The sequence below is a fragment of the Bufo gargarizans genome, chromosome 2 (assembly GCF_014858855.1).
Source record: "Bufo gargarizans isolate SCDJY-AF-19 chromosome 2, ASM1485885v1, whole genome shotgun sequence".
Taxonomy (NCBI): Eukaryota; Metazoa; Chordata; class Amphibia; order Anura; family Bufonidae; genus Bufo; species Bufo gargarizans.
Genome location: NC_058081.1, coordinates 726,831,195 through 726,858,265, shown reverse-complemented (window position 1 = coordinate 726,858,265; position 27,071 = coordinate 726,831,195). Strand labels below are relative to the sequence as shown.

The window sequence follows — 27,071 nt, the reverse complement described above, 5'->3', positions numbered from 1 at the left end:
TTTGGAGAGAAAGATATGGAATATCTAAAAACTCTGAGCCACAAATAAGAATTTACAAGGTTATTCAATGTCTTAGGCTGCTTTATATTGTGTGGTGAAATATTGTTATGGTTTAATACAGGAGAAATCACAAGAACAAGAACATACAAAGGTTGTGTTATGGCAACAGCAAAACTTGGCCGGTAGCAAAGTCTAGATAAAGGGCATGGACATATCTTATGTTTGAAGATAAAATGGTCTCTTTCCTGTGCCTACTGAGTCATAAAGGAATACCAGATACAGGGGTTCTCCACTTTGGACAATCGCTTGAGGGTCCCTTGACAATATAATGATTAAAAAGTGACTGCCTGTTGGGACCTCCAGAGCCATAAGTGTTCGATTTCCCTGCAGCGCCACTACAGAATAAATCAATTGGTTGCCTATTTAATGCAGGACAGGGGCCCGATGGGTTTTCTAAACTGAAAACCCCTTTAAGTAAGATGGCTCTTATGTTGGAGAAGAACTTTCTGATTTTCTTTAGAATTTCCACCTCGCCGCCTGTTTGGTTATTGTACCTTTTAATAAATTTCCATAATGTTCAGTTAGATGACATATCTATGATTCTTAGATTTGTCACAGTGTTTTTTAGAATGATTTCGGATGATGTTGACTCTTGCATCCATTGCTCTTTTCATAGCTGTTCAAGCTGCAATCTTATCCGGAGACAAGTCTGAGAATGTTCAGGATCTTCTGTTGCTGGATGTTACTCCCCTGTCTCTTGGTATTGAGACTGCTGGAGGAGTCATGACTGTGCTCATCAAGCGAAACACCACTATACCCACCAAGCAGACCCAGACCTTTACCACCTACTCTGACAACCAGCCCGGTGTCCTCATCCAGGTGAGAATTCCTGTACAGTGGATATTAAATGTCTACACGCCCCTGTTAAAATGTCAGGTTTCTGTGATGTAAAAAAATAAGGCAAAGATAAATCATTTCAGAACCTTTTCCACCTTTAATGTGACCTATAAACTGTACAACTCAATTCAAAAACAAACTGAATTTTTTTAGGTAGAGGGAAGAAAAAATATAAAAATAAAATAATATGATTGTGCAGCGTCCCACTACGTGTGTGTGGGCACTGCTTAAAAGCACTTTTTACATTATTAAAAGCACTAGGTTGTAATGTATAACTTTGCATTTATGTATCTGCAAAATCCCTGTAACAGGCCTATTAGGTGTAATTTATACATCCCGCCACTAGATGGGGACAAAGTTCAGGTCCTATATATACTCAGGTCAGGCCTAGTGAGACAGATGAGCTGAGACCAGGAGGAAGTTGAGATAAGAAAATGTAGTTCAGAAGAGAGCAGATCTGAGGTAGTCATATTAGAGAGTGGAGCCAACTTCGCTAGTAGGTGATACTCAGATGTGAGGCGCAGAAGAGCATTTTCCTTCTGTAGCCGGACTGTAGACTTGCATCTCTGACCAGTAGGAGAAGAGTTTGCCTCCCTGGAAAAGAAACAAGCATTCCTAGGAATTCATCGGTGATAAGAGACATTATTGAGGGCCACAGACACCTTTGCATGGTGGAGGTTTTATAGCTTCAGGCAGCCACACCATGCTTCTGAGAGACAGTTGAGTTTTCCTGTTTAAAATATTCAGCTTGTAGGGAAAGTCAAGGAATAGGATGCAGGAACCAGGTACACCGAACCCACTTCTCCAAAACCAAGAAACCTAAACAGCCTAGAACAGTGGATTTGCAGAATAAACTCTGTACCATCTAGAAACTGCATAATTGTACTGCTGCAACCAAAAGACATCCAAAGTAAAAGTTGTGAGTTGCATCTTACCACTGTCTACCTCATTATTACCACCTATGGTTGTACCACCATTAACGGTACTGGTGTCACAACAAAAACCATCAAGGGACTCAGCCGCAACAAGCACCCTAAGCACCCCTAACATCAAGGGCACTTCAACCACCATCTTGGCTGGTGCTTCCTACCACAGAGCGTGCCCCGGAGTATTTCGTGCTGTCCACCTCAACACTGTGCTGACAGCCCAGGGAGACTATCTGCTAACCGTGAGTAAACTGATGAACTGTGTGTTATATTATTTGGCCCCTCATCGGTCCACTGTGCACCTCACATGTTGCGCCTGCGACTGGCTGGCTGCAGTTGCATAAGTGTGCACACCCTTAAACTAATACTTTGCTGAAGCACCTTTTGATTTTATTACAGCACTCAGTCTTTTTGGGTATGAGTCTATCAGCATGGCACATTTTGACTTGGCAATATTTGCCTACTCTTCTTTGCAAAAACACTCCAAATCTGTCAGATTACGAGGGCATCTCCTTTGCACAGCCCTCATCAGATCACCCCACAGATTTTCGGATTCAGGTCTGGGCTCTGGCTGGGTCATTCCAAAACTTTCTTCTTCTTCTGGTGAAGCCATTTCTTTGTTGATTTGGATGTCTGCTTTGGGTCATTTAGAGGAAATTGTGGAGTCCGCACAATGCTTTGTGGAGGAAATTGTGGAGTCCGCATATATGTTATGGGTCATTGTCATGCTGAAAGATGAAGTTCCTCTTCATGTTCAGCTTTCTAGCAGAAGCCTGAAGGTTTTGTGCCAATATTGACTGGTATATGGAACTATTCATAATTCCCTGTAGCTTAACTAAGGACCCAGTTCCAGCTGAAGAAAAACCGCCCCTTGGCATGATGCTGCCACCACCAGGCTTCACTGTGGTGATGGGGTTCTTTTGGTGATGTGCAGTGTTGTTTTTGGGCCAAACATATTTTTGGGACTTATGGTCAAAAAGTTCAACCTTGGTTTCATCAGACCATAACACCTTTTCCCACATGCTTTTGTGAGACTTCAGATGTGTTTTTGCAAAATGTAGCCTAGCTTGCATGTTTTTCTTCGTACGAAAAGGCTTTCGTCTTGCCCCTCTACCCCATAGCCCAGACCTATGAAGAATACGGGAGATTGTAGTCACATGGACCACACAGCCAGGACTTGCCAGATATTCCTGCAGCTCCTGTAATGTTGCTGGAGGCCTCTTGGTCGCCTCCCAGACCAGTTTTATTCTCGTCTTTTCATCAGTTTTGGAGGGACGTCCAGTTCTTGGTGATGTCACTGTTGGGCCATATTTTCTCCACTTGATGATGACGGTCTCCACTGTGTTCCATGGTAGATCTAATGCCTTGGAAATTCTTTTGTCCCCTTCTCCTGACTGATACCTTCTAACAATGAGATCCCTCTGATGCTTTGGAAGCTCTCTGTGGACCATGGCTTCTGCTGTGGGATGTGACTAAGAACATTTCAGGAAAGACCAACTAGAGCAGCTGAACTTTATTTGGGGTTAATCAGAGGCACTTTAAATGATGGCAGGTGTATGTTGACTCCTATTTAACAGGATTTTTAATGTGATTGCTTAATTCTGAACACAGCTACAACCCCAGTTATAAGAGGGTGTGCACACTTATGCAACCACATTGTTTTTGTTTTTTTTTGTTTTCTTTCCTCCACCTAAAAGATTTCAGTTTGTTTTTCAATTGAGTGATACAGTTTATAGGTCACATTAAAGGTGGAAAAAGTTCTGAAATGATACATCACAAAAAAATGACATTTTAACAGGGGTGAGTAGACTTTTCATATCTACTATATATCTGAAGTGATGGTCCATGACACTGTATTGGAGATACAGTTAGAGAGGTGGAAACACAGTGACCAATCAACTTATAAAAGGCATTATCTGGTCAAAAACTGATGTTCAATTAACCAATTACCTTGCTCATAGGTATTTGAGGGTGAAAGAGCAATGACAAAGGACAACAACCTTCTCGGAAAGTTTGAGTTGACTGGAATTCCACCTGCTCCTCGTGGTGTTCCCCAAATCGAGGTGACTTTTGACATTGACGCCAATGGGATTATGAATGTGTCTGCTGCAGACAAGAGCACCGGCAAGGAAAATAAAATCACCATCACCAACGACAAGGGTGAGTGGTCTTAAGCAGTGACAAATTATTGAGGAAATAGGGGGTCTCCAGCTTTATTGTACTTTTCAGCGTTGTACTGGCCCACCAGAGTACCAGAGGATAGCTGGGCACAGGTACTGATACCAATGTGGGTCCCAAAGGTCCCGGATGAAAAAACATTTGGTGCTGCCTTTGGAACCAATAACTTGCAACTAGAGCCAATTTCTTATACTTTATTGATGATATAAAGGTTGGGCCCCAAGAATAATTTCCTCTCATGGACTCAAGGAACTGCAATTCGACCCTGATTCTATCTGTTTATTTATCTATTGCATATTTATGTATCTACCTTTTAAATTGGCTTTTATGACCTAGCAACCTATGCTAAGGAGGCCTGTGATTCATCTCCTCTTAGGAACTACTTAGTTTGAATTTCTCCATGATTTCCATAGACTTTAAAGGTCTGGCCATGGACGTTCCCATCCAACTTCCCTATTTGTGACTGCTAAAGGGGCGATCAAGTGGTGTCTGAATTCCATAAGAGGAATGGATAGTCATACCAGATCTTTGCCCAGAGTCATTGCATAACTTACTTCTAGTTCATCCAAACAGGAATGACTTGCTTGTTTGGGGAATAGTCATGTTTCTGGAGTAAAACTGTGATAACTCCAGATCCTCAGCCACAGGGATTTCTCCTTTCCATCTCATATGTAGGTTCATAATATAATTTGTATTATAATACTGTATTTGTATTATAGGCCGCCTGAGCAAAGAAGAGATTGAGCGTATGGTACAAGAGGCAGACAGATATAAATCTGAAGACGAAGCTCAGAGAGAGAAGATTACTGCCAAAAATTCACTGGAGTCTTTGGCCTTCAACATGAAGAGCACAGCTGAAGATGAGAAGCTGAAAGACAAGATCAGCCCAGAGGATAAGCAGAAGATCCTAGACAAGTGCAATGAGGTCATCTCCTGGCTGGACAGAAACCAAGTGAGTACATTTACTTGTAATGTGATTGTAAGTGACTTGCTGCAATTTTTAGGGCACTGCCAAAATGAAGTCCTGAGGAGAGCCTCAAGATATGACATTTACTCGGCTCTCATCTCTGTATCTTCCCATTTTAAGAACATTTGACACTATTTATAATATAGAAACATAGAATGTGTTGGCAGATAAGAACCATTTGGCCCATCTAGTCTGCCCAATATACTGAATACTATGGATAGCCCCTGGCCCTATCTTATATGAAGGATGGCCTTATGCCTATCCCATGCATGCTTAAACTCCTTCACTGTATTTGCCGCTACCACTTCTGCAGGAAGGCTATTCCATGCATCCACTACTCTCTCAGTAAAGTAATACTTCCTGATATTACTTTTAAACCTTTGCCCCTCTAATTTAAAACTATGTCCTCTTATAGCAGTTTTTCTTCTTTTAAATCTTCTCTCCTCTTTTACCTTGTTGATTCCCTTTATGTATTTAGCAGTCTCTCTCATCTCCCCTCTGTCTCGTCTTTCTTCCAAGCTATACATGTTAAGGTCCTTTAATCTTTCCTGGTAAGTTTTATCCTGCAATCCATGGACCAGTTTAGTAGCTCTTCTCTGAACTCTCTCCAAAGTATCAATATCCTTCTGGAGATATGGTCTCCAGTACTGAGCACAATACTCCAGATGAGGTCTCACTAGTGCTCTGTAGAGCGGCATGAGCGCCTCCCTCTTTCTACTGGTAATGCCTCTCCCTATACACCCAAGCATTCTGCTAGCATTTCCTGCTGCTCTGTGACATGGTCTGCCTACCTTTAAGTCTTCTGAAATAATGACCCCTAAATCCCTTTCCTCAGATACTGAGGTTAGGACTGTATCACCGATTGTATATTCTGCTCTTGGGTTTTTACGCCCCAGGTGCATTATCTTGCACTTATCAACATTACATTTTAGTTGCCAGATTTTTGACCATTCCTCTAGTTTTCCTAAATCCTTTTCCATTTGGTGTATCCCTCCAGGAACATCAACCCTGTTACAAATCTTTGTGTCATCAGCAAAAAGACCCACCTTACCATTGAGGCCTTCTGCAATTTCTCTGAAAAAGATATTAAACAATATGGGTCCCAGAACAGATCCCTGAGGTACCCCACTGGTAACAAGGCCATGGTCTGAGTATAGTCCATTGACTACAACCCTCTGTTGTCTGTCCCTCAGCCACTGCCTAATCCATTCAACAATATGGGAGTCCAAGCCCAAAGACTGCAATTTATTGATAAGCCTTCTATGTGGGACAGTATCAAAAGCCTTACTGAAGTCTAGATAAGCGATGTCTACTGCACCTCCGCCATCTATTATTTTAGTCACCCAATCAAAAATATCAATAAGATTAGTTTGACATGATCTCCCTGAAGTAAACCCATGCTGTTTTTGATCTTTCAATTCATGGGATTTTAGATGTTCCACAATCCTCTCCTTAAGTATGGTTTCCATTAATTTCCCCACTACTGATGTCAGGCTTACTGGCCTATAGTTGCCCGATTCCTCCCTACTACCTTTCTTGTGAATGGGCACAACATTTGCTAATTTCCAATCTTCTGGGACGTCTCCTGTTGCCAGTGATTGGTTAAATAAATCTGTTAATGGTTTTGCTAGTTCACCGCTGAGCTCTTTTAATAGCTTTGGGTGTATCCCATCAGGCCCCTGTGACTTATTTGTATTGATTTTAGACAGTTGACTTAGAACCTCTTCCTCTGTAAAGACACATGCATCAAAAGATTCATTAGTCTTCTTTCCTAACTGAGGTCCTTCTCCTTCATTTTCCTTTGTGAAAACTGAACAGTTTGAGGCAGTCAGCTAGTTCTTTATCTTCTTCCATATACCTTCCTTCTTTTGTTTTTAATTAGGTAATTCCTTGTTTTAGTTTCCTTTTTCATTTATGTATCTGAAGAAGGCCTTATCGACTTTTTTCCCTGACTGAGCTAATTTCTCTTCTGCCTGTGCTTTAGAAGCTCTTATAACTTGTTTGGCCCCTCTCTGCCTAATCTTATAAATTTGCCTGTCATCCTCGTTTTTTTTTTTTATATAATTCCTAAATGCTATCTTTTTGTTTTTAATGATTTTGGCCACTTCTGCTGAGTACCACAGTGGTCTCTTCCTTTTTTTGCTTTTACTAACAAGCCTAATGCAATTTTCTGTTGCCTTCAATAGTGCCACTTTTAAGTAGTCCCATTTCTCCTGGACTCCAATGAAACGTTCCAATCTGATAGGGACTCGTGTACCACTAATCTAATTTTAGAAAAGTCTGTTTTTCTAAAATCTAAAACTTTTGTTTTTGTGTGGTGTGACTCAGTCACTGTACTTATAGTAAACCACACTGACTGGTGATCACTAGATCCGAAGCTTTCCCCTACAGTAATATCAGATACCAAATTCCCATTTGTGAATACTAAATCTAAAATGGCCTCCTTCCGGGTTGGCTCCTCAACTACTTGCTGTAGAGATAATCCCAGTAGGGAATTTAGAATATCTGTACTCCTGGCAGAACTAGCTATTTTGGTTTTCCAGTTTACATCAGGAAGATTGAAGTCTCCCATAATGATAACTTCCCCCTTCAATGTCATTTTAGCTATTTCCTCAACTAGTAGATCATCTAATTCTTTGACTTGGCTAGGTGGTCTATATATCACACCTACATGAGTTACCTTATGATTATCAAGCTGCAAGGTAACCCAAACTGACTCTAAATTGTTCTTGCTAACTTGTATTAAATTATATTTTATGCTATCTTTCACATACAGGGCCACCCCTCTCCCTTCTTGCCTTCTCTGTCTTTCCTGTATAGAGAGAACCCTGGTATTGATATATCCCAGTCATTACTTCCCTTGAACCAAGTCTCAGTAACAGCCACTACATCTATATTCTCAGATGCCATTATAGCCTCAAATTCATTGATCTTATTCCCTAAACTGCGAGCATTTGTAGACAAGACTCTAAGCTTTTCATTTCTTAACCTTTGTGCTACTGGCATCTTCTGGCATTGTTCCGGGGGGCAGTCGGACTGCTGGATTATCACTCTTTTACCCCCCTCTTTTATCCCTCTTTTTATAATTTATTAGTTTACTTGTGCCATGCTATATTATTGGTCACTTGCCCAGTGGGTCTCTCACCATCATTAGTAGGCCAAATTATATCATGTCATCAAAGCATGTCTTTGGAAAGCTTGAAGGATACTCACAAATACATACATGGGTAGTAGAGTCAAACTTTTGTGTTTCAGGAAACTTAATATTAAGGACAGTCAAGTCAAAAGACTTTGCATTTTTACAAACCCATGTGAGTTGGCACTTGTACAGTAGATACGTTCAGTTAGGGCTCCGCTGGGGCAGATTCTGTAGACGAATTATCATAAATCAACAAAAGAGAACTGGTACCATGGAATACCTAATAAAATGTATCTTTATTTAACATAAAAACATGAAAAAGATAATTAATCTTTTTATAGACAAAAATACATATACATAGAGACCATACAAGATGCCAGCAGAGAATGATCGACAATAGCTATTATATTATTATTCACTGGTCATGTAATATTATATACTTGAAGTGTGAGACATCGCCGATACTTAGTATCAAGATCAGCATACCATATCTAAGCTGTCTCTAAACATCACTGTCTCTCACTTCAAGCATACATAGCATCACTGGAATCGAGGTGTTAATGAAACTATATTTGCAGAGTTGGCGCCATCTGTTATTCACAGCCTATTGCATATTTCTATGATACAAGCGCCAACGCTGATTAGCGTCTGTCTCTTACCCCAAAATCCTATGGTTCAAATGTGGTCAGTCTCTGCTAGGCATTCCTCATCCTCGACGCACGTTTCGCTTATTGCTTCCTCAGGAGGATTGGTTTCTAAATGGCTCTGGAGGTCTTTTTATTTTGGAAGTGGCCAATGGCTGGTTGTACTCAGGTCATGTGATGTCGCTGCCCATCAGCTGTGATGTTACTTCCTATCAGCTGTGAATTTGTATCCTTGTTGGCGCATCGCACGTTCGCGTGGCATGGATGTTAAAGGAACTTCCGCCCTTCCGTCTGCGCGACCCACGCGAGGGCAGAATACGTCTGACGTCACATGGATCACGCCTGACGGGACAGCGAAAGCCTCCCCTGCCCGCGAGCCGCGATGCGCTCTGGATGCCCTGATCTATCAATCTACAAGTGATCATGGAATTATCCCCACTCATAATCTATTCATTCCTATTCATTCCTATGGTATGTATACTGTGTATACATACCATTCTCCCCTCATATATTCATACTATTGTTGAATGAGTGTATACAACATAGCAGATCTCACATTTGAATACGTCCACTTACTCGTGATCTATGTGGTAACAAATATGCACTTTATTCTGCACATTTGCACTTCTGTAGATTGATCAAGTAAGAATGAGTTATATGCGGACTTGCGGATGTAAGACACATATGGAAAGAGAGATGCATGATGGACTAATATATACTGTCGAATAGACAAGTCAATTAAATAAAATATCTCTCATATACTATATATGTGGAGAAATATATGGACGGACATCCGCAACTCTGATATATGGTCAAACTTTTTGCACTTGGCACTTTACTATGTAATAGAGGGAAAAATAATCTAATATGAATTGTGGGACATGCGGGATATTAAGTACAAACATATGCGATGTGATGTATTTCCTAGTCCAGCGACAGTGCGGTGGATAAATATATAAATATGCACGATATTCATCTACATGAGCATACTGCTGTAGCAGTTTTACTCTTTCTAATAAATCCATATTTGATAATAGATGAATATGTCGTATGTATGTGAATGTGCAAAATCTCTTGCACGACCGCTGGATAGGATACTATACATCATATCGCAATATGTGTAACAAGCATAGTGTCAAAAGGAGATACTGGTGATCTCTCAAAATAGTAGCCTAATTAATGAATATATGTTAATGTACTATAACTAGGTGGAAATATATGACTAGATCGAAACAATATAGGTTCTCTCATGCCTCAAGATTCTGTATTCAAATGTGAGATCTGCTATGTTGTATACACTCATTCAACAATAGTATGAATATATGAGGGGAGAATGGTATGTATACACAGTATACATACCATAGGAATGAATAGGAATGAATAGATTATGAGTGGGGATAATTCCATGATCACTTGTAGATTGATAGATCAGGGCATCCAGAGCGCATCGCGGCTCGCGGGCAGGAGAGGCTTTCGCCGTCCCGTCAGGCGTGATCCATGTGACGTCAGACGTATTCTGCCCTCGCGTGGGTCGCGCAGACGGAAGGGCGGAAGTTCCTTTAACATCCATGCCACGCGAACGTGCGATGCGCCAACAAGGATACAAATTCACAGCTGATAGGAAGTAACATCACAGCTGATGGGCAGCGACATCACATGACCTGAGTACAACCAGCCATTGGCCACTTCCAAAATAAAAAGACCTCCAGAGCCATTTAGAAACCAATCCTCCTGAGGAAGCAATAAGCGAAACGTGCGTCGAGGATGAGGAATGCCTAGCAGAGACTGACCACATTTGAACCATAGGATTTTGGGGTAAGAGACAGACGCTAATCAGCGTTGGCGCTTGTATCATAGAAATATGCAATAGGCTGTGAATAACAGATGGCGCCAACTCTGCAAATATAGTTTCATTAACACCTCGATTCCAGTGATGCTATGTATGCTTGAAGTGAGAGACAGTGATGTTTAGAGACAGCTTAGATATGGTATGCTGATCTTGATACTAAGTATCGGCGATGTCTCACACTTCAAGTATATAATATTACATGACCAGTGAATAATAATATAATAGCTATTGTCGATCATTCTCTGCTGGCATCTTGTATGGTCTCTATGTATATGTATTTTTGTCTATAAAAAGATTAATTATCTTTTTCATGTTTTTATGTTAAATAAAGATACATTTTATTAGGTATTCCATGGTACCAGTTCTCTTTGGTTGATTTATAGATTAAGGAGGTACACCTTTGTGACTATACAAGGCTGTGTCAATCCAGTTGAATATTATAGACCAATTATCATGTATACCAGAGGATATTGGTAAAGGGGTAACCTCTGAGAACCACATCCACACTATAGAAGTGAATGGTTAGGGCTGCACACATGCATGGTAACCTCTCCATTAATTCTCTGCCTGGAATTGGCAATCAGAAGAAACAATGCTGGGAAGGAACCTCGTACAGTATACCCAACATTTATGGTAGATCATGTGGATATACCATGCATGTCTGTAATGGGTATACCTCTTTAAGGGTGGAACCAAGAATGAACACTCAAGGAGCCCTTTCTCAATTAAATAGCAGAGATAAAATTCAGGAGGCTCGCTATGTAAGTTATATTACTGGATGGTCTAAGTAAGAGAACATCCTTTTAACCACTTCAACCCCGCTAGCTAAAACCCCCTTAATGACCAGGCCACTTTTTACACTTCTGCACTACACTACTTTCACCGTTTATCGCTCGGTCATGCAACTTACCACCCAAATGAATTTTACCTCCTTTTCTTCTCACTAATGGAGCTTTCATTTGGTGGTATTTCATTGCTGCTGACATTTTTACTTTTTTTGTTATTAATCGAAATTTAAAGATTTTTTTGCAAAAAAATGAAATCTTTCACTTTAAGTTGTAAAATTTTGCAAAAAAAACAACATCCATATATAAATTTTTCGCTAAATTTATTGTTCTACATGTCTTTGATAAAAAAGAAAATGTTTGGGTAAAAAAAAAAATTGGTTTGGGTAAAAGTTATAGCGTTTACAAACTATGGTACAAAAATGTGAATTTCCGCTTTTTGAAACAGCGCTGACTTTCTGAGCACCTGTCATGTTTCCTGAGGGTCTACAATGCCCAGACAGTACAAACACCCCACAAATGACCCCATTTCGGAAAGTAGACACTCCTAGGTAAGGTATTCGCTGATAGGCATAGTGAGTTCATAGAACTTTTTATTTTTTGTCACAAGTTAGCGGAAAATGATGATTTATTTTTAATTTTATTTTTTTCTTACAAAGTCTCATATTTCACTAACTTGTAACAAAAAATAAAAAATTCTAGGAACTCGCCATGCCCCTAACGGAATACCCTGAGGTGTCTTCTTTCCACAATGGGGTCACTTGTGGGGTAGTTATACTGCCCTGGCATTTTAGGGGCCCATATGCGTGAGAAGTAGTTTGCAATCAAAATCTGTAAAAAATGACCGGTGAAATCCGAAAGGTGCTCTTTGGAATGTGTGCCCCTTTGCCTACCTAGGCTGCAAAAAAGTGTCACACATCTGGTATCGCCGTACTCAGGAGAAGTTGGGGAATGTGTTTTGGGGTGTCATTTTACATATACCCATGCTGGGTGAGATAAATATCTTGGTCAAATGCCAACTTTGTATAAAAAAATGGGAAAAGTTGTGTTTTGCCAAGATATTTCTCTCACCCAGCATGGGTATATGTAAAATGACACCCCAAAACACATTCCCCAACTTCTCCTGAGTACGGCGATACCAGATGTGTGACACTTTTTTGCCGCCAAGGTGGGCAAAGGGACACACATTCCAAAGAGCACCTTTAGGATTTCACAGGTCATTTTTTACACATTTTGATTTCAAACTACTTACCACACATTAGGGCCCCTAGAATGCCAGGGCAGTATAACTACCCCACAAGTGACCCCATTTTGGAAAGAAGACACCCCAAGGTATTCCGTGAGGGGCATGGCGAGTTCCTAGAATTTTTTATTTTTTGTCACAAGTTAGTGGAATATGAGACTTCGTAAGAAAAAAAAAAAAAAAAAAAATCATCATTTTCCGCTAACTTGTGAAAAAAAAAAAAATTCTAGGAACTCGCCATGCCCCTCACGGAATACCTTGGGGTGTCTTCTTTCCAAAATGGGGTCACTTGTGGGGTAGTTATACTGCCCTGGCATTCTAGGGGCCCTAATGTGTGGTAAGTAGTTTGAAATCAAAATGTGTAAAAAATGACCTGTGAAATCCTAAAGGTGCTCTTTGGAATGTGTGTCCCTTTGCCCACCTTGGCGGCAAAAAAGTGTCACACATCTGGTATCGCCGTACTCAGGAGAAGTTGGGGAATGTGTTTTGGGGTGTCATTTTACATATACCCATGCTGGGTGAGAGAAATATCTTGGCAAAACACAACTTTTCCCATTTTTTTATACAAAGTTGGCATTTGACCAAGATATTTATCTCACCCAGCATGGGTATATGTAAAATGACACCCCAAAACACATTCCCCAACTTCTCCTGAGTATGGCAATACCAGATGTGTGACACTTTTTTGCAGCTTAGATGCGCAAATAGGCCCAAATTCCTTTTAGGAGGGCATTTTTAGACATTTGGATCCCAGACTTCTACCCCACATGTGAACCCATTTTGGAAAGAAGACACCCCAAGGTATTCAATGAGGGGCATGGCGAGTTCATAGAAAAATTTTTTGGGCACAAGTTAGCGGAAATTGATTTTTTTTTTGTATTTTATCACAAAGTCTACCTTTCCGCTAACTTGGGACAAAAATTTCAATCTTTCATGGACTTAATATGCCCCTCACGGAATACCTTGGGGTGTCTTCTTTCCGAAATGGGGTCACATGTGGGGTATTTATACTGCCCTGGCATTTTAGGGGCCCGAAAGCGTGAGAAGAAGTCTGGAATATAAATGTTAAATATAATGTTAAATGTTATGCATTTGGATTCCGTGAGGGGTATGGTGAGTTCATGTGAGATTTTATTTTTTGACACAAGTTAGTGGAATATGAGACTTTGTAAGAAAAAACAAAAACAAACAAAAAAACAATTTCCACTAACTTGGGCCAAAAAAAATGTCTGAATGGAGCCTTACAGGGGGGTGATCAATGACAGGGGGGTGATCAGGGAGTCTATATGGGGTGATCACCCCCCTGTCATTGATCACCCCCCTGTAAGGCTCCATTCAGACGTCCGTATGATTTTTACGGATCCACGGATACATGGATCGGATCCTCAAAACGTATACGGACGTCTGAATGGAGCCTTACAGGGGGGTGATCAGGGAGTCTATATGGGTGATCACCCCCCTGTCATTGATCACCCCCCTGTAAGGCTCCATTCAGACATCCGTATGCGTTTTGCGGATCCGATCCATGTATCCGTGGATCCGTAAAAATCATACGGACGTCTGAATGGAGCCTTACAGGGGGGTGATCAATGACAGGGGGGTGATCAATGACTGGGGGGTGATCAGGAAGTCTATATGGGTGATCACCCCCTTGTCATTGATCACCCCCCTGTAAGGCTCCATTCAGACGTCCGTATGTGTTTTGCGGATCCGATCCATGTATCCGTGGATCCGTAAAAATCATACGGACGTCTGAATGGAGCCTTACGGGGGGTGATCAATCACAGGGGGGTGATCAATGACGGGGGGGGTGATCAGGGAGTCTATATGAAGTGATCAGGGGTTCATAAGGGGTTAATAAGTGACAGGGGGGGGTGTAGTGTAGTGGTGTTTGGTGCTTCTTTACTGAGCTACCTGTGTCCTCTGGTGGTCGATCCAAACAAAAGGGGCCACCAGAGGACCAGGTAGCAGGTATATTAGACGCTGTTATCAAAACAGTGTCTAATATACCTGTTAGGGGTTAAAAAAATCACATCTCCAGCCTGCCCGCGAACGATCGCCGCTGGCAGGCTGGAGATCCACTCGCTTACCTTCCGTTCCTGTGAACGCGCGCGCCTGTGTGCGCGCGTTCACAGGAAATCTCGGCTATCGCGAGATGACGCGCCGATGCGTCGTTGAGCGCACAGCTGCCGCCTCCGGACCGCAGATCTGCGTTAGGCGGTCCGGAGGCGGTTAAAATACACTACATTCAGGTGCGAACAAGTCTAAGGACTTTGCCCATTTCTGGGCAAAGTCCTTAGACTTGTGAAACATGTAGACTTGTTGTGAGAAGGATTCAGTAATTCACATGTGGGGTCTTATCTACAGGCCGTTGTAAATAGACCTTTTTCCATTTTACATTTATTCTTGTTCTTTTTGCAGTTTTTGAGACTGATGTCACCTGTTCTATCATTGTATATCTTTTCAGATGGCTGAAAAAGAAGAATATGAACATCAGCAGAAGGAGCTGCAGAACCTCTGCAACCCAATAATCACCAAATTATACCAAGGAGCTGGTGGGCCTGGAATGCCTGGTGGGATGCCGGGTGGCTTTCCCGGAGCTGGAGGCAGTGCAGGAGGTGGCTCTTCTGGACCCACCATTGAAGAAGTCGATTAAGAACCACAACCCAACACTATGTAAATCAAGTTTCGTGGCACAGTCCCCGCTTTCATTGTAATGTAGATCCTGCTTTATCTTGTAGCCCAGGAGACTGTTATCTTTGTATGGCCATGGCCAGTGTAGCCTATAGCCACCCTCCACTGAATGGGTATTTAATGCAGTATTTATACTCAACTCTGTTCAAGCTAGTACATGTTCCTGTGTCCAGGCCTTTTGATCCCAGATCCTTGTTTCTGTTTTCTTGTCACTACTCTGTCTCACTCAACCTTGGAGAACGTCTCCTACATGTTCTAAGAAGGTTCCAGACTTATTCACCAAAGATACCAAAGTCCAAAAATCTCAAAGATCTAGAAGCTACATTGGTCATACAGCCTAGGGTAAACCAAATTGTGAACTTTCATCTGCTTCACTTTGCGTAAATGACGCCATGCAAAATGACTTCCCATCAGCCTCTTGCCAAATTATAAAACATTTTCACCTGCCAGACTGAGAACGTCAGGTGAATTGGAATTTAAGATTGTATTATTATATTTTTATTCTGTTCATTAGACCACCAACCCCACCATTGTTCAGTTGACTTTGGATTCTTCAACCTTGCTTGTTATAAAGCAAGTCAAAGGAGCAAATAAAAGTTTGGTTCCACCTTGGAGACCTGATCTCATCAACTTCAGTCAACAGGCACTGATGCATTTGAGACTAGATGTCTCCATGTCTAGATTAAGATAGTAATGCTCTACCAAGTCTTTAAACTTTCTGGGGCTATGTTGTAACCTCAGTCAATGTTTTGTCTTTTCCATGTAGCCATAGATGATACCATGGACAGTTAGTTAGGACACAGTCATGAATTACTTTGAGCCAACAAGAATAACCACAGATGTCAGGATTTAGAAGGACAATTCTTACAAGATCTCCATTTCTGACACCAATTCCACTCAATGATATGGAGTCCCTAAAATTAAAGTCAAGGTCAAGTCAAGCTAAAATTTGGTTTGGCCTATGGCCGGGGTCTCCAAGCTGTGCCTTTACAGCTGTTGCAAGACTACAACTCCCAGCATGTTTGAAGATCATTGCCCCAGTTTATTTGGTGATTCTTTCTACTACAAGTCTTAGTTAAGTTGGGCAAGATCTTCTGTCTCCAATAGCATCATGGCCCCTGTAGATCTACTTGCTCTCAAATCAGGTTCATCCTGATCGTTCACCGCTACATATTTCTAGTTTATGATCCATCCAGCTATTGGGAAGAAAAAGGCAGATAGAACAGAGACCACCATGGCAACCTTGTCAATGACCATTAAGCAAACTATCTCCTCTGTTTAGAAAGGGAACTGAATTTGCCAGATGTAGGAGGCTGAGTTAGTTATTTGACTCTTAAAGGAGTTTTCCATATTCAATACATATTCCTTATCCACAAACTAGGGGATGGATTAGAACAGTGGGGGTCCAACCTCTGAAATCCTCACTCTTTGTGTTCTGTGAGTAATAGTGGACATGTGTGGTGCTACTCCAATGTAGGCTTGTGGGACTGGTGTTCTCATGATTGGTTGGGGTCCCAGGGGTCGGACCTCCACCGATCAACATCGTACCATATGGATAGAAGATAAGTATTGTTCATGAGAAAACCTCTTTAAGGTTGAAGTAGAACTGGAGGAAGATTCAAAAGCTAAAGATGCATCACCAAAGAATGATTAATTCAGCTCTGCTACATCAATATCTATTGGACATCTAGTTCACACTTGTATTGCTGGTCCATGCTTCATACCCAACCAGTCGCAGCTTGCCAACCTCTGACTTTCATTCCTCGAATGTCCATTGGTGCCTTTAAGGGTTTTGCACTGAACATGCTTTTACCAGGGGGATTGTAATATCACTGTGCCAAATGAGTCATCCATCAAAGTAGTAATAAAAATGCTGTGTAAACATCAGATTGAGTCATTTCTCGTCTTCTTGTATTGTATACATTTAGAAAGGCATTTCTACCACAAGAAGCTCAGTCTAAGACCAGAAAGGTCTATAGGTGTAGCAGAGCTATAACATTCTGATATTATTTCATCCGTTAGCTGTAAGCCAATTACCTAGTTTAACTAAGTAAGTTTACTGGAAATCCTCAGAGAATACAAATTCAATTTAAAGAGCACGTGTCAGCAGGATTAGCCCTTTCACAATACATGTGTCATTGTAATCAGCAGGATCAACCCTCCTAGGCAGTATGTCTGGCATAATATGGTCGGTTCTGCAGATGGGTACTCTTTAAATTGACCCAAAATACAAACACAGGTCTGCTACATCTTAAATACACTTGCACTGAGTAGAGAGGACCCATAGTAGATATCCAAAAGGGGACGTTATTTTTTTTGTATTTGAACTCGTTGGCATAACCCATGACTCTAGGCTCCAGCACCAACAAGTTGTGTCTCCACCTGTTACCAATTCCCCATAGGGCGGTACAAACCTTTGGTGGGGTTTCGGGTGAGGCCTATATAAAGTGGACCTGCCTAAGACTGGTATGAGCCACCATGGGGCACACCTTCTGTTGTCTCCCTAGCTGATGTATGCTCCCATCCAGGTATACCCCCAGAAAATTTTAGGAATACAGTACAATACAAAACACCCCTGTACAAGGTTTGAGAAACCACATGTCAATCAGTCTCGCTTCTCGGCCTTTTGGCTAAGATCAAGTGTAGTATCGTGAGGTGCTGCGCTGTGTCTTAGCCGGAGGTGCTCGGGGTACCCGGACCCTCTGCCTGGGGTGAAGGCCGTAGTTTATAGCTGCGGTTGGATCCCCTGCTGCTATTGGGGGGACGGCTTAGTCCCCGAGCAACGAGGAGCGATCACCTTACCTACCCGCTGAACAAGTGGGTGAGGATTTTGTGTTTCAGTGCGTGTCCTGATTTCCGATGGCTGAGATGGCTGAGATGGAGCTTCTGGAGGCTGGTCGCAGAGATGTTCCCGGTTTCGAGAGGCTAAAGAATGCTGTTCGGTTCCAGTTGGAGGATGCGCTTAAGAAGGAACGTGGTCTCGACTTCCTTGTGGAGGATATCCTGTTTGGCCTAATCGGTGCCCGGAAGGAGCTGGTTTTGGCCATGTTGGAGTTCCAAAGAGAGGAGTCTACGACGTGGTTTTTATGTCTGAGGAGATCTGTCACTCTGCTTTGAGAGTATTGGAACAATCGGCATCGAATCCGATCCTGAATGGTGTCTGGGTGATACCTCATCATCCAAGACGGGAGAAGCTGGTAACGGTACAGATGTACAGTCCTTACGTTCCAGTTGAGGACATTGATGAGTTCCTGAAAAGGTCCTGTGAAAAGGTTTCTCTTGTAGGAAAAGTTTATAACAAGTTTGGACTTTGGACTACAAAATGGAAATTTCAAGTTTTGTTTAAGGAGGACTCTGGGGGGGCTTTAGTCCTGCCACCAGGGCGCTTTAAAATTGGCACAATTAACGGTGATTTATTTTTCAGCGGAATGTCGGACTTTTGTCGCAACTGTAAAAAGTATGGACATAAAAGAGAAGATTGTTCACATATGTGGTGTAATAAATGTGAGGAAGTTGGTCATTTGCCAAAAGACTGTAAAAATGGTAAAAAATGTAATTTGTGTGGGGAGACAGGGCATTTATATGCTGAGTGTCCCAAGAGGAAGGAGAAATTTGAGACAGGTGTAAAGAAGAGAGCTAGGCAAGAAAGTAAGGGTCCTGAGAAAAAGGAAGAAGGGAAAACAGTTCGCTTAGAAATTAAAAGGGCTGTTAAAGAGGTTAGACAGGAGGTTAGACAGGAGGCTAGACAGGAGGCTAGAGAAGTCAAGCTTGCTTTAGAAAAAGAGATAGGATTAGAGTTGTCTGCTTCAGAAGATGAAAGTAAAATTAAGAAGGATGAAAGGAAGAGAAGGGAAAAAGAACAATGGCAGAAAGCATTAGAAGAGGAATATCCAGGGGATGACTTAAGAAAGGCACGTAAAGCTGTTTCAGAATCTTATGAAGGGGATCCAGAACGGTTCTTAAGACTTTATGAGCCAGAGAGTTGGTTGGTAAAGGCATTAGATGAAGAACTAGATGTTTCATTAGAAGAGTTGAATTCATTGTATGAAGCTTTATTGATATGTATGATAAAGAAAATTAAGAGGGTTCAAATTTTTGAGGATGATTAATATTGTGTTGTGTTTGATGATGACGGAATGTTAAGTTGGTTTTTCTTGTCTTATGTTATAATTTAACCATGAGTGAAGTCGGTTTTTTGAATTATGTTTGATAATCTTACAAAATCTGTTTTTTCTTTATTTATTATTTTATAAAAATTGGTTTCACCTTTTCGTATTTGTTTCTTCGTTAATAAAGTTATGTTGAAACCTTACATGTCAATCAGTCTCGCTTCTCGGCCTTTTGGCTAAGATCAAGTGTAGTATCTGTTCTTCAGTCCTGTAGAGCTACGCTCCAGGCTGTACTCCAACCTTGGTATGCCCAAGGTTGTTGAGCGGAATGAAGAACCACACAGCAACTCTGGGTCATGGAGCATGGGTGGCCAGAGACCGCCTATGCGAAGTGATCTTTGAGCTCTGCTGGATCGAAGCCATGAGGTGCGGGTTGTGTTGAAAGCCCAAAAGTGGTAGTGCCCCAGGGGTGGTGTCCCCGGGGTGCCTGAACTCACGGGTGTCCTGGCCCATAGAGTGACGGCACATTTGCACATGCACTTCTTTCTTACAATTTTAGCACACACCTCTATTTGCTCGGCTTCGGCCTTGAAGAAACGAGGAATTTTTATAATTCCGGCCGAATGTCCGGGCCTTACGGCAAACATTTCACTTATTTATTTTTTATGTCACTGTGTGCATTTTTCCACGTTTGTGTGTCACTAGGATTCTTAAGGGTTGCGGCGCTCTAACGGGTACCCCCTCCTTGAGGTCTGGGGGGCGTGTGGCCATTTGGTTCCTCACCCCCTGCCAAACCCCTTGGGCTCTCCCTCCGGGGAGAGTCCAGACCTTGTTGAAGCTCCTGGCTGACGCCTTGGGTGGCAGCCTAGGCGAAAGCCGGGAGCATAGATGGGCGAACCCTTGGCTTCGGCTGAGGGTTGCCACTTGTCCCGGTCCCTTGCAGGAGCTTCGGCCCCGGAGGGATAGGGAATGGTTTGTTGGGGGGCCCTTCTCTTCGGAGAGGGCCTGCGATAGACCGCGACCTAGTGTACGTTTTTGTGTGGCACGTTGCACGATTTTGGGCTTTCGATAAAAAAGAAACAAAAAAAAAACATGTCAATCAACCCTTTATGAATGCCACCTTTTTATAAAAAAAAAAAATTCATCTACATATTTAATAAGTTTTTTTTCTATTAACATGAAGGAATGTTTTTTTTGTGGGACACATTGCATTTTTAGATGGAACCATCCTGGGGTACATCTAATGCACTGTATAACTTTTATTTTTTTTCTGCGGGTCAGTATGATGATGAATATACCAAATTTTATAAATATTTTGAACTTTTTTTTTTTACTCTTGTTCTGCCCAGCAGAGTTAGAATCATTACAGATCACGTCTGCCTTGGTTTTGGTATTTCTGTAGTGATTAATGTGGTTATAGCACCATCTAGTGGTGTTAAATTGTATCACACTTAGTTTTTCTTGTTACAAAGACTGCTGCATTGTGGGTGGTGCAAAGCATCCTGGGAAAGAGAAGCCTGCAATCACCAGGACACATCAGCAGAGCTGTCCTTCTGCATATCTCCTTCTTAAACTCCACCTGTCTTGTAAAAGCAGATCTGTTTTATCAATCGATCAATTATCAAATACTTATGTTTTACCAAAAAACAGTTAGACTACAGAAAACAGTCCTCTTATTTGGAAGACAGGAATTGTTTATACAGAATGTCAGACTGCGCAGTGTGTGAACGTGTATGAAGATAGGACAGTAAAACAGATGCTACTCACCAGCGATAGTGGATCTGACTATACAGAGCCGCCATCACACATATGGTCCTGTGTGCAAGAGTGCAGCGGCTGCCATACAGTCACATGAAGTGAGAGTGCAGGCCCCAGCAAGCGCAGCACAATCCAGACCACGCTGAAGTCTGTTCCTACCTAGACGGAGTGCGCACAGAGACATTAGGCAACCAGCAAAGAGGCACACAATGTCCACTAGCCAGGCATCATCATTCAGGACCAGGTCACAAGAAAGCCGCTCTAGCAAGTCCTGTTCTCGCCAGTGCGGAAGCTGAGGCTGCAAAAGTAAAGTCTTCCTTTGCTGCACTAAATGATGCAACCAAAGTTAAAGCAAGCAGATCAAGTGTCACTGGAAAAGGAGAGAATACTCCTGCAAGTGTCACTGGAAAAGGAGAGAATACTCCTGCAAGCGTCACTGGAAAAGGAGAGAATACTCCTGCAAGCGTCACTGGAAAAGGAGAGAATACTCCTGCAAGTGTCAATGGAAAATGAGAGAATACTCCTGCAAGTGTCAATGGAAAAGGAGAGAATACTCCTGCAAGCGTCACTGGAAAAGGAGAGAATACTCCTGCAAGCGTAACTGGAAAAGGAGAGAATACTCCTGCAAGCGTAACTGGAAAAGGAGAGAATACTCCTGCAAGCGTCAATGGAAAAGGAGAGAATACCTCCTGCAAGCGTCACTGGAAAAGGAGAGAATACTCCTGCAAGTGTCAATGGAAAAGGAGAGAATACTCCTGCAAGCGTCACTGGAAAAGGAGAGAATACTCCTGCAAGCGTAACTGGAAAAGGAGAGAATACTCCTGCAAGCGTAACTGGAAAAGGAGAGAATACTCCTGCAAGCGTCAATGGAAAAGGAGAGAATACCTCCTGCAAGCGTCACTGGAAAAGGAGAGAATACTCCTGCAAGCGTAACTGGAAAAGGAGAGAATACTCCTGCAAGCGTCACTGGAAAAGGAGAGAATACTCCTGCAAGCGTCAATGGAAAAGGAGAGAATACCTCCTGCAAGCGTCACTGGAAAAGGAGAGAATACTCCTGCAAGTGTCAATGGAAAAGGAGAGAATACTCCTGCAAGCGTCACTGGAAAAGGAGAGAATACTCCTGCAAGCGTCACTGGAAAAGGAGAGAATACTCCTGCAAGCGTCACTGGAAAAGGAGAGAATACTCCTGCAAGCGTCACTGGAAAAGGAGAGAATACTCCTGCAAGCGTCACTGGAAAAGGAGAGAATACTCCTGCAAGCGTCACTGTAAAAGGAGAGAATACTCCTGCAAGTGTCAATGGAAAATGAGAGAATACTCCTGCAAGTGTCAATGGAAAAGGAGAGAATACTCCTGCAAGCGTCACTGGAAAAGGAGAGAATACTCCTGCAAGCGTAACTGGAAAAGGAGAGAATACTCCTGCAAGCGTAACTGGAAAAGGAGAGAATACTCCTGCAAGCGTCAATGGAAAAGGAGAGAATACCTCCTGCAAGCGTCACTGGAAAAGGAGAGAATACTCCTGCAAGTGTCAATGGAAAAGGAGAGAATACTCCTGCAAGCGTCACTGGAAAAGGAGAGAATACTCCTGCAAGCGTCACTGGAAAAGGAGAGAATACTCCTGCAAGCGTCAATGGAAAAGGAGAGAATACTCCTGCAAGCGTCACTGGAAAAGGAGAGAATACTCCTGCAAGTGTCAATGGAAAAGGAGAGAATACTCCTGCAAGCGTCACTGGAAAAGGAGAGAATACTCCTGCAAGTGTCAATGGAAAAGGAGAGAATACTCCTGCAAGTGTCAATGGAAAAGGAGAGAATACTCCTGCAAGCGTCACTGGAAAAGGAGAGAATACTCCTGCAAGCGTCACTGGAAAAGGAGAGAATACTCCTGCAAGTGTCAATGGAAAAGGAGAGAATACTCCTGCAAGTGTCAATGGAAAAGGAGAGAATACTCCTGCAAGCGTCACTGGAAAAGGAGAGAATACTCCTGCAAGCGTCACTGGAAAAGGAGAGAATACTCCTGCAAGTGTCAATGGAAAAGGAGAGAATACTCCTGCAAGCGTCACTGGAAAAGGAGAGAATACTCCTGCAAGCGTCACTGGAAAAGGAGAGAATACTCCTGCAAGCGTCAATGGAAAAGGAGAGAATACTCCTGCAAGCGTCACTGGAAAAGGAGAGAATACTCCTGCAAGTGTCAATGGAAAAGGAGAGAATACTCCTGCAAGCGTCACTGGAAAAGGAGAGAATACTCCTGCAAGTGTCAATGGAAAAGGAGAGAATACTCCTGCAAGCGTCACTGGAAAAGGAGAGAATACTCCTGCAAGCGTCACTGGAAAAGGAGAGAATACTCCTGCAAGCGTAACTGGAAAAGGAGAGAATACTCCTGCAAGTGTCAATGGAAAAGGAGAGAATACTCCTGCAAGCGTCAATGGAAAAGGAGAGAATACTCCTGCAAGCGTCACTGGAAAAGGAGAGAATACTCCTGCAAGCGTCACTGGAAAAGGAGAGAATACTCCTGCAAGCGTCACTGGAAAAGGAGAGAATACTCCTGCAAGTGTCAATGGAAAATGAGAGAATACTCCTGCAAGTGTCAATGGAAAAGGAGAGAATACTCCTGCAAGCGTCACTGGAAAAGGAGAGAATACTCCTGCAAGCGTAACTGGAAAAGGAGAGAATACTCCTGCAAGCGTAACTGGAAAAGGAGAGAATACTCCTGCAAGCGTCAATGGAAAAGGAGAGAATACTCCTGCAAGCGTCACTGGAAAAGGAGAGAATACTCCTGCAAGTGTCAATGGAAAAGGAGAGAATACTCCTGCAAGCGTCACTGGAAAAGGAGAGAATACTCCTGCAAGCGTCACTGGAAAAGGAGAGAATACTCCTGCAAGCGTCACTGGAAAAGGAGAGAATACTCCTGCAAGTGTCAATGGAAAAGGAGAGAATACTCCTGCAAGTGTCAATGGAAAAGGAGAGAATACTCCTGCAAGCGTCACTGGAAAAGGAGAGAATACTCCTGCAAGCGTCACTGGAAAAGGAGAGAATACTCCTGCAAGCGTCAATGGAAAAGGAGAGAATACTCCTGCAAGCGTCACTGGAAAAGGAGAGAATACTCCTGCAAGCGTCACTGGAAAAGGAGAGAATACTCCTGCAAGCGTCAATGGAAAAGGAGAGAATACTCCTGCAAGCGTCACTGGAAAAGGAGAGAATACTCCTGCAAGTGTCAATGGAAAAGGAGAGAATACTCCTGCAAGCGTCACTGGAAAAGGAGAGAATACTCCTGCAAGTGTCAATGGAAAAGGAGAGAATACTCCTGCAAGTGTCAATGGAAAAGGAGAGAATACTCCTGCAAGCGTCACTGGAAAAGGAGAGAATACTCCTGCAAGCGTCACTGGAAAAGGAGAGAATACTCCTGCAAGCGTCAATGGAAAAGGAGAGAATACTCCTGCAAGCGTCACTGGAAAAGGAGAGAATACTCCTGCAAGCGTCACTGGAAAAGGAGAGAATACTCCTGCAAGCGTCACTGGAAAAGGAGAGAATACTCCTGCAAGTGTCAATGGAAAAGGAGAGAATACTCCTGCAAGCGTCACTGGAAAAGGAGAGAATACTCCTGCAAGTGTCAATGGAAAAGGAGAGAATACTCCTGCAAGCGTCACTGGAAAACGAGAGAATACTCCTGCAAGCGTCACTGGAAAAGGAGAGAATACTCCTGCAAGCGTAACTGGAAAAGGAGAGAATACTCCTGCAAGTGTCAATGGAAAAGGAGAGAATACTCCTGCAAGCGTCACTGGAAAAGGAGAGAATACTCCTGCAAGCGTCACTGGAAAAGGAGAGAATACTCCTGCAAGCGTCACTGGAAAAGGAGAGAATACTCCTGCAAGTGTCAATGGAAAATGAGAGAATACTCCTGCAAGTGTCAATGGAAAAGGAGAGAATACTCCTGCAAGCGTCACTGGAAAAGGAGAGAATACTCCTGCAAGCGTCACTGGAAAAGGAGAGAATACTCCTGCAAGCGTCACTGGAAAAGGAGAGAATACTCCTGCAAGCGTCACTGGAAAAGGAGAGAATACTCCTGCAAGCGTCAATGGAAAAGGAGAGAATACTCCTGCAAGCGTCACTGGAAAAGGAGAGAATACTCCTGCAAGTGTCAATGGAAAAGGAGAGAATACTCCTGCAAGCGTCACTGGAAAAGGAGAGAATACTCCTGCAAGCGTCACTGGAAAAGGAGAGAATACTCCTGCAAGCGTAACTGGAAAAGGAGAGAATACTCCTGCAAGCGTAACTGGAAAAGGAGAGAATACTCCTGCAAGCGTAACTGGAAAAGGAGAGAATACTCCTGCAAGCGTAACTGGAAAAGGAGAGAATACTCCTGCAAGCGTCAATGGAAAAGGAGAGAATACCTCCTGCAAGCGTCACTGGAAAAGGAGAGAATACTCCTGCAAGTGTCAATGGAAAAGGAGAGAATACTCCTGCAAGCGTCACTGGAAAAGGAGAGAATACTCCTGCAAGCGTCACTGGAAAAGGAGAGAATACTCCTGCAAGCGTCACTGGAAAAGGAGAGAATACTCCTGCAAGCGTCAATGGAAAAGGAGAGAATACTCCTGCAAGCGTCACTGGAAAAGGAGAGAATACTCCTGCAAGTGTCAATGGAAAAGGAGAGAATACTCCTGCAAGTGTCAATGGAAAAGGAGAGAATACTCCTGCAAGCGTCACTGGAAAAGGAGAGAATACTCCTGCAAGCGTAACTAGAAAAGGAGAGAATACTCCTGCAAGCGTAACTGGAAAAGGAGAGAATACTCCTGCAAGCGTCAATGGAAAAGGAGAGAATACCTCCTGCAAGCGTCACTGGAAAAGGAGAGAATACTCCTGCAAGCGTAACTGGAAAAGGAGAGAATACTCCTGCAAGCGTCACTGGAAAAGGAGAGAATACTCCTGCAAGCGTCAATGGAAAAGGAGAGAATACCTCCTGCAAGCGTCACTGGAAAAGGAGAGAATACTCCTGCAAGTGTCAATGGAAAAGGAGAGAATACTCCTGCAAGCGTCACTGGAAAAGGAGAGAATACTCCTGCAAGCGTCACTGGAAAAGGAGAGAATACTCCTGCAAGCGTCACTGGAAAAGGAGAGAATACTCCTGCAAGCGTCACTGGAAAAGGAGAGAATACTCCTGCAAGCGTCACTGGAAAAGGAGAGAATACTCCTGCAAGCGTCACTGGAAAAGGAGAGAATACTCCTGCAAGTGTCAATGGAAAATGAGAGAATACTCCTGCAAGTGTCAATGGAAAATGAGAGAATACTCCTGCAAGCGTCACTGGAAAAGGAGAGAATACTCCTGCAAGCGTAACTGGAAAAGGAGAGAATACTCCTGCAAGCGTAACTGGAAAAGGAGAGAATACTCCTGCAAGCGTCAATGGAAAAGGAGAGAATACCTCCTGCAAGCGTCACTGGAAAAGGAGAGAATACTCCTGCAAGTGTCAATGGAAAAGGAGAGAATACTCCTGCAAGCGTCACTGGAAAAGGAGAGAATACTCCTGCAAGCGTCACTGGAAAAGGAGAGAATACTCCTGCAAGCGTCACTGGAAAAGGAGAGAATACTCCTGCAAGCGTCAATGAAAAAGGAGAGAATACTCCTGCAAGCGTCACTGGAAAAGGAGAGAATACTCCTGCAAGTGTCAATGGAAAAGGAAAGAATACTCCTGCAAGCGTCACTGGAAAAGGAGAGAATACTCCTGCAAGTGTCAATGGAAAAGGAGAGAATACTCCTGCAAGTGTCAATGGAAAAGGAGAGAATACTCCTGCAAGCGTCACTGGAAAAGGAGAGAATACTCCTGCAAGCGTCACTGGAAAAGGAGAGAATACTCCTGCAAGTGTCAATGGAAAAGGAGAGAATACTCCTGCA

General features: G+C 42.8%; 1 protein-coding gene and 1 pseudogene across 1 annotated transcript in view; both read left to right on the top strand.

Annotated features, from left to right (window-relative positions):
• The window catches only part of LOC122929154 (heat shock cognate 71 kDa protein-like), a 49,879-nt gene extending 32,670 nt beyond the window's left edge, over window positions 1-17,209 (top strand). Inside the window, exons 6-9 of the mRNA XM_044282658.1 lie at window positions 677-879; window positions 3,785-3,983; window positions 4,721-4,953; window positions 15,096-17,209. Of these exons, the coding sequence (XP_044138593.1) occupies window positions 677-879; window positions 3,785-3,983; window positions 4,721-4,953; window positions 15,096-15,284 (824 nt within the window). The 3' untranslated portion in view covers window positions 15,285-17,209. The remainder of the gene's footprint in view (window positions 1-676; window positions 880-3,784; window positions 3,984-4,720; window positions 4,954-15,095) is intronic.
• A 2,438-nt stretch (window positions 17,210-19,647) lies between these two features.
• Window positions 19,648-19,772, top strand: LOC122929912 (annotated as a pseudogene).
• Window positions 19,773-27,071: the final 7,299 nt, after the last annotated feature.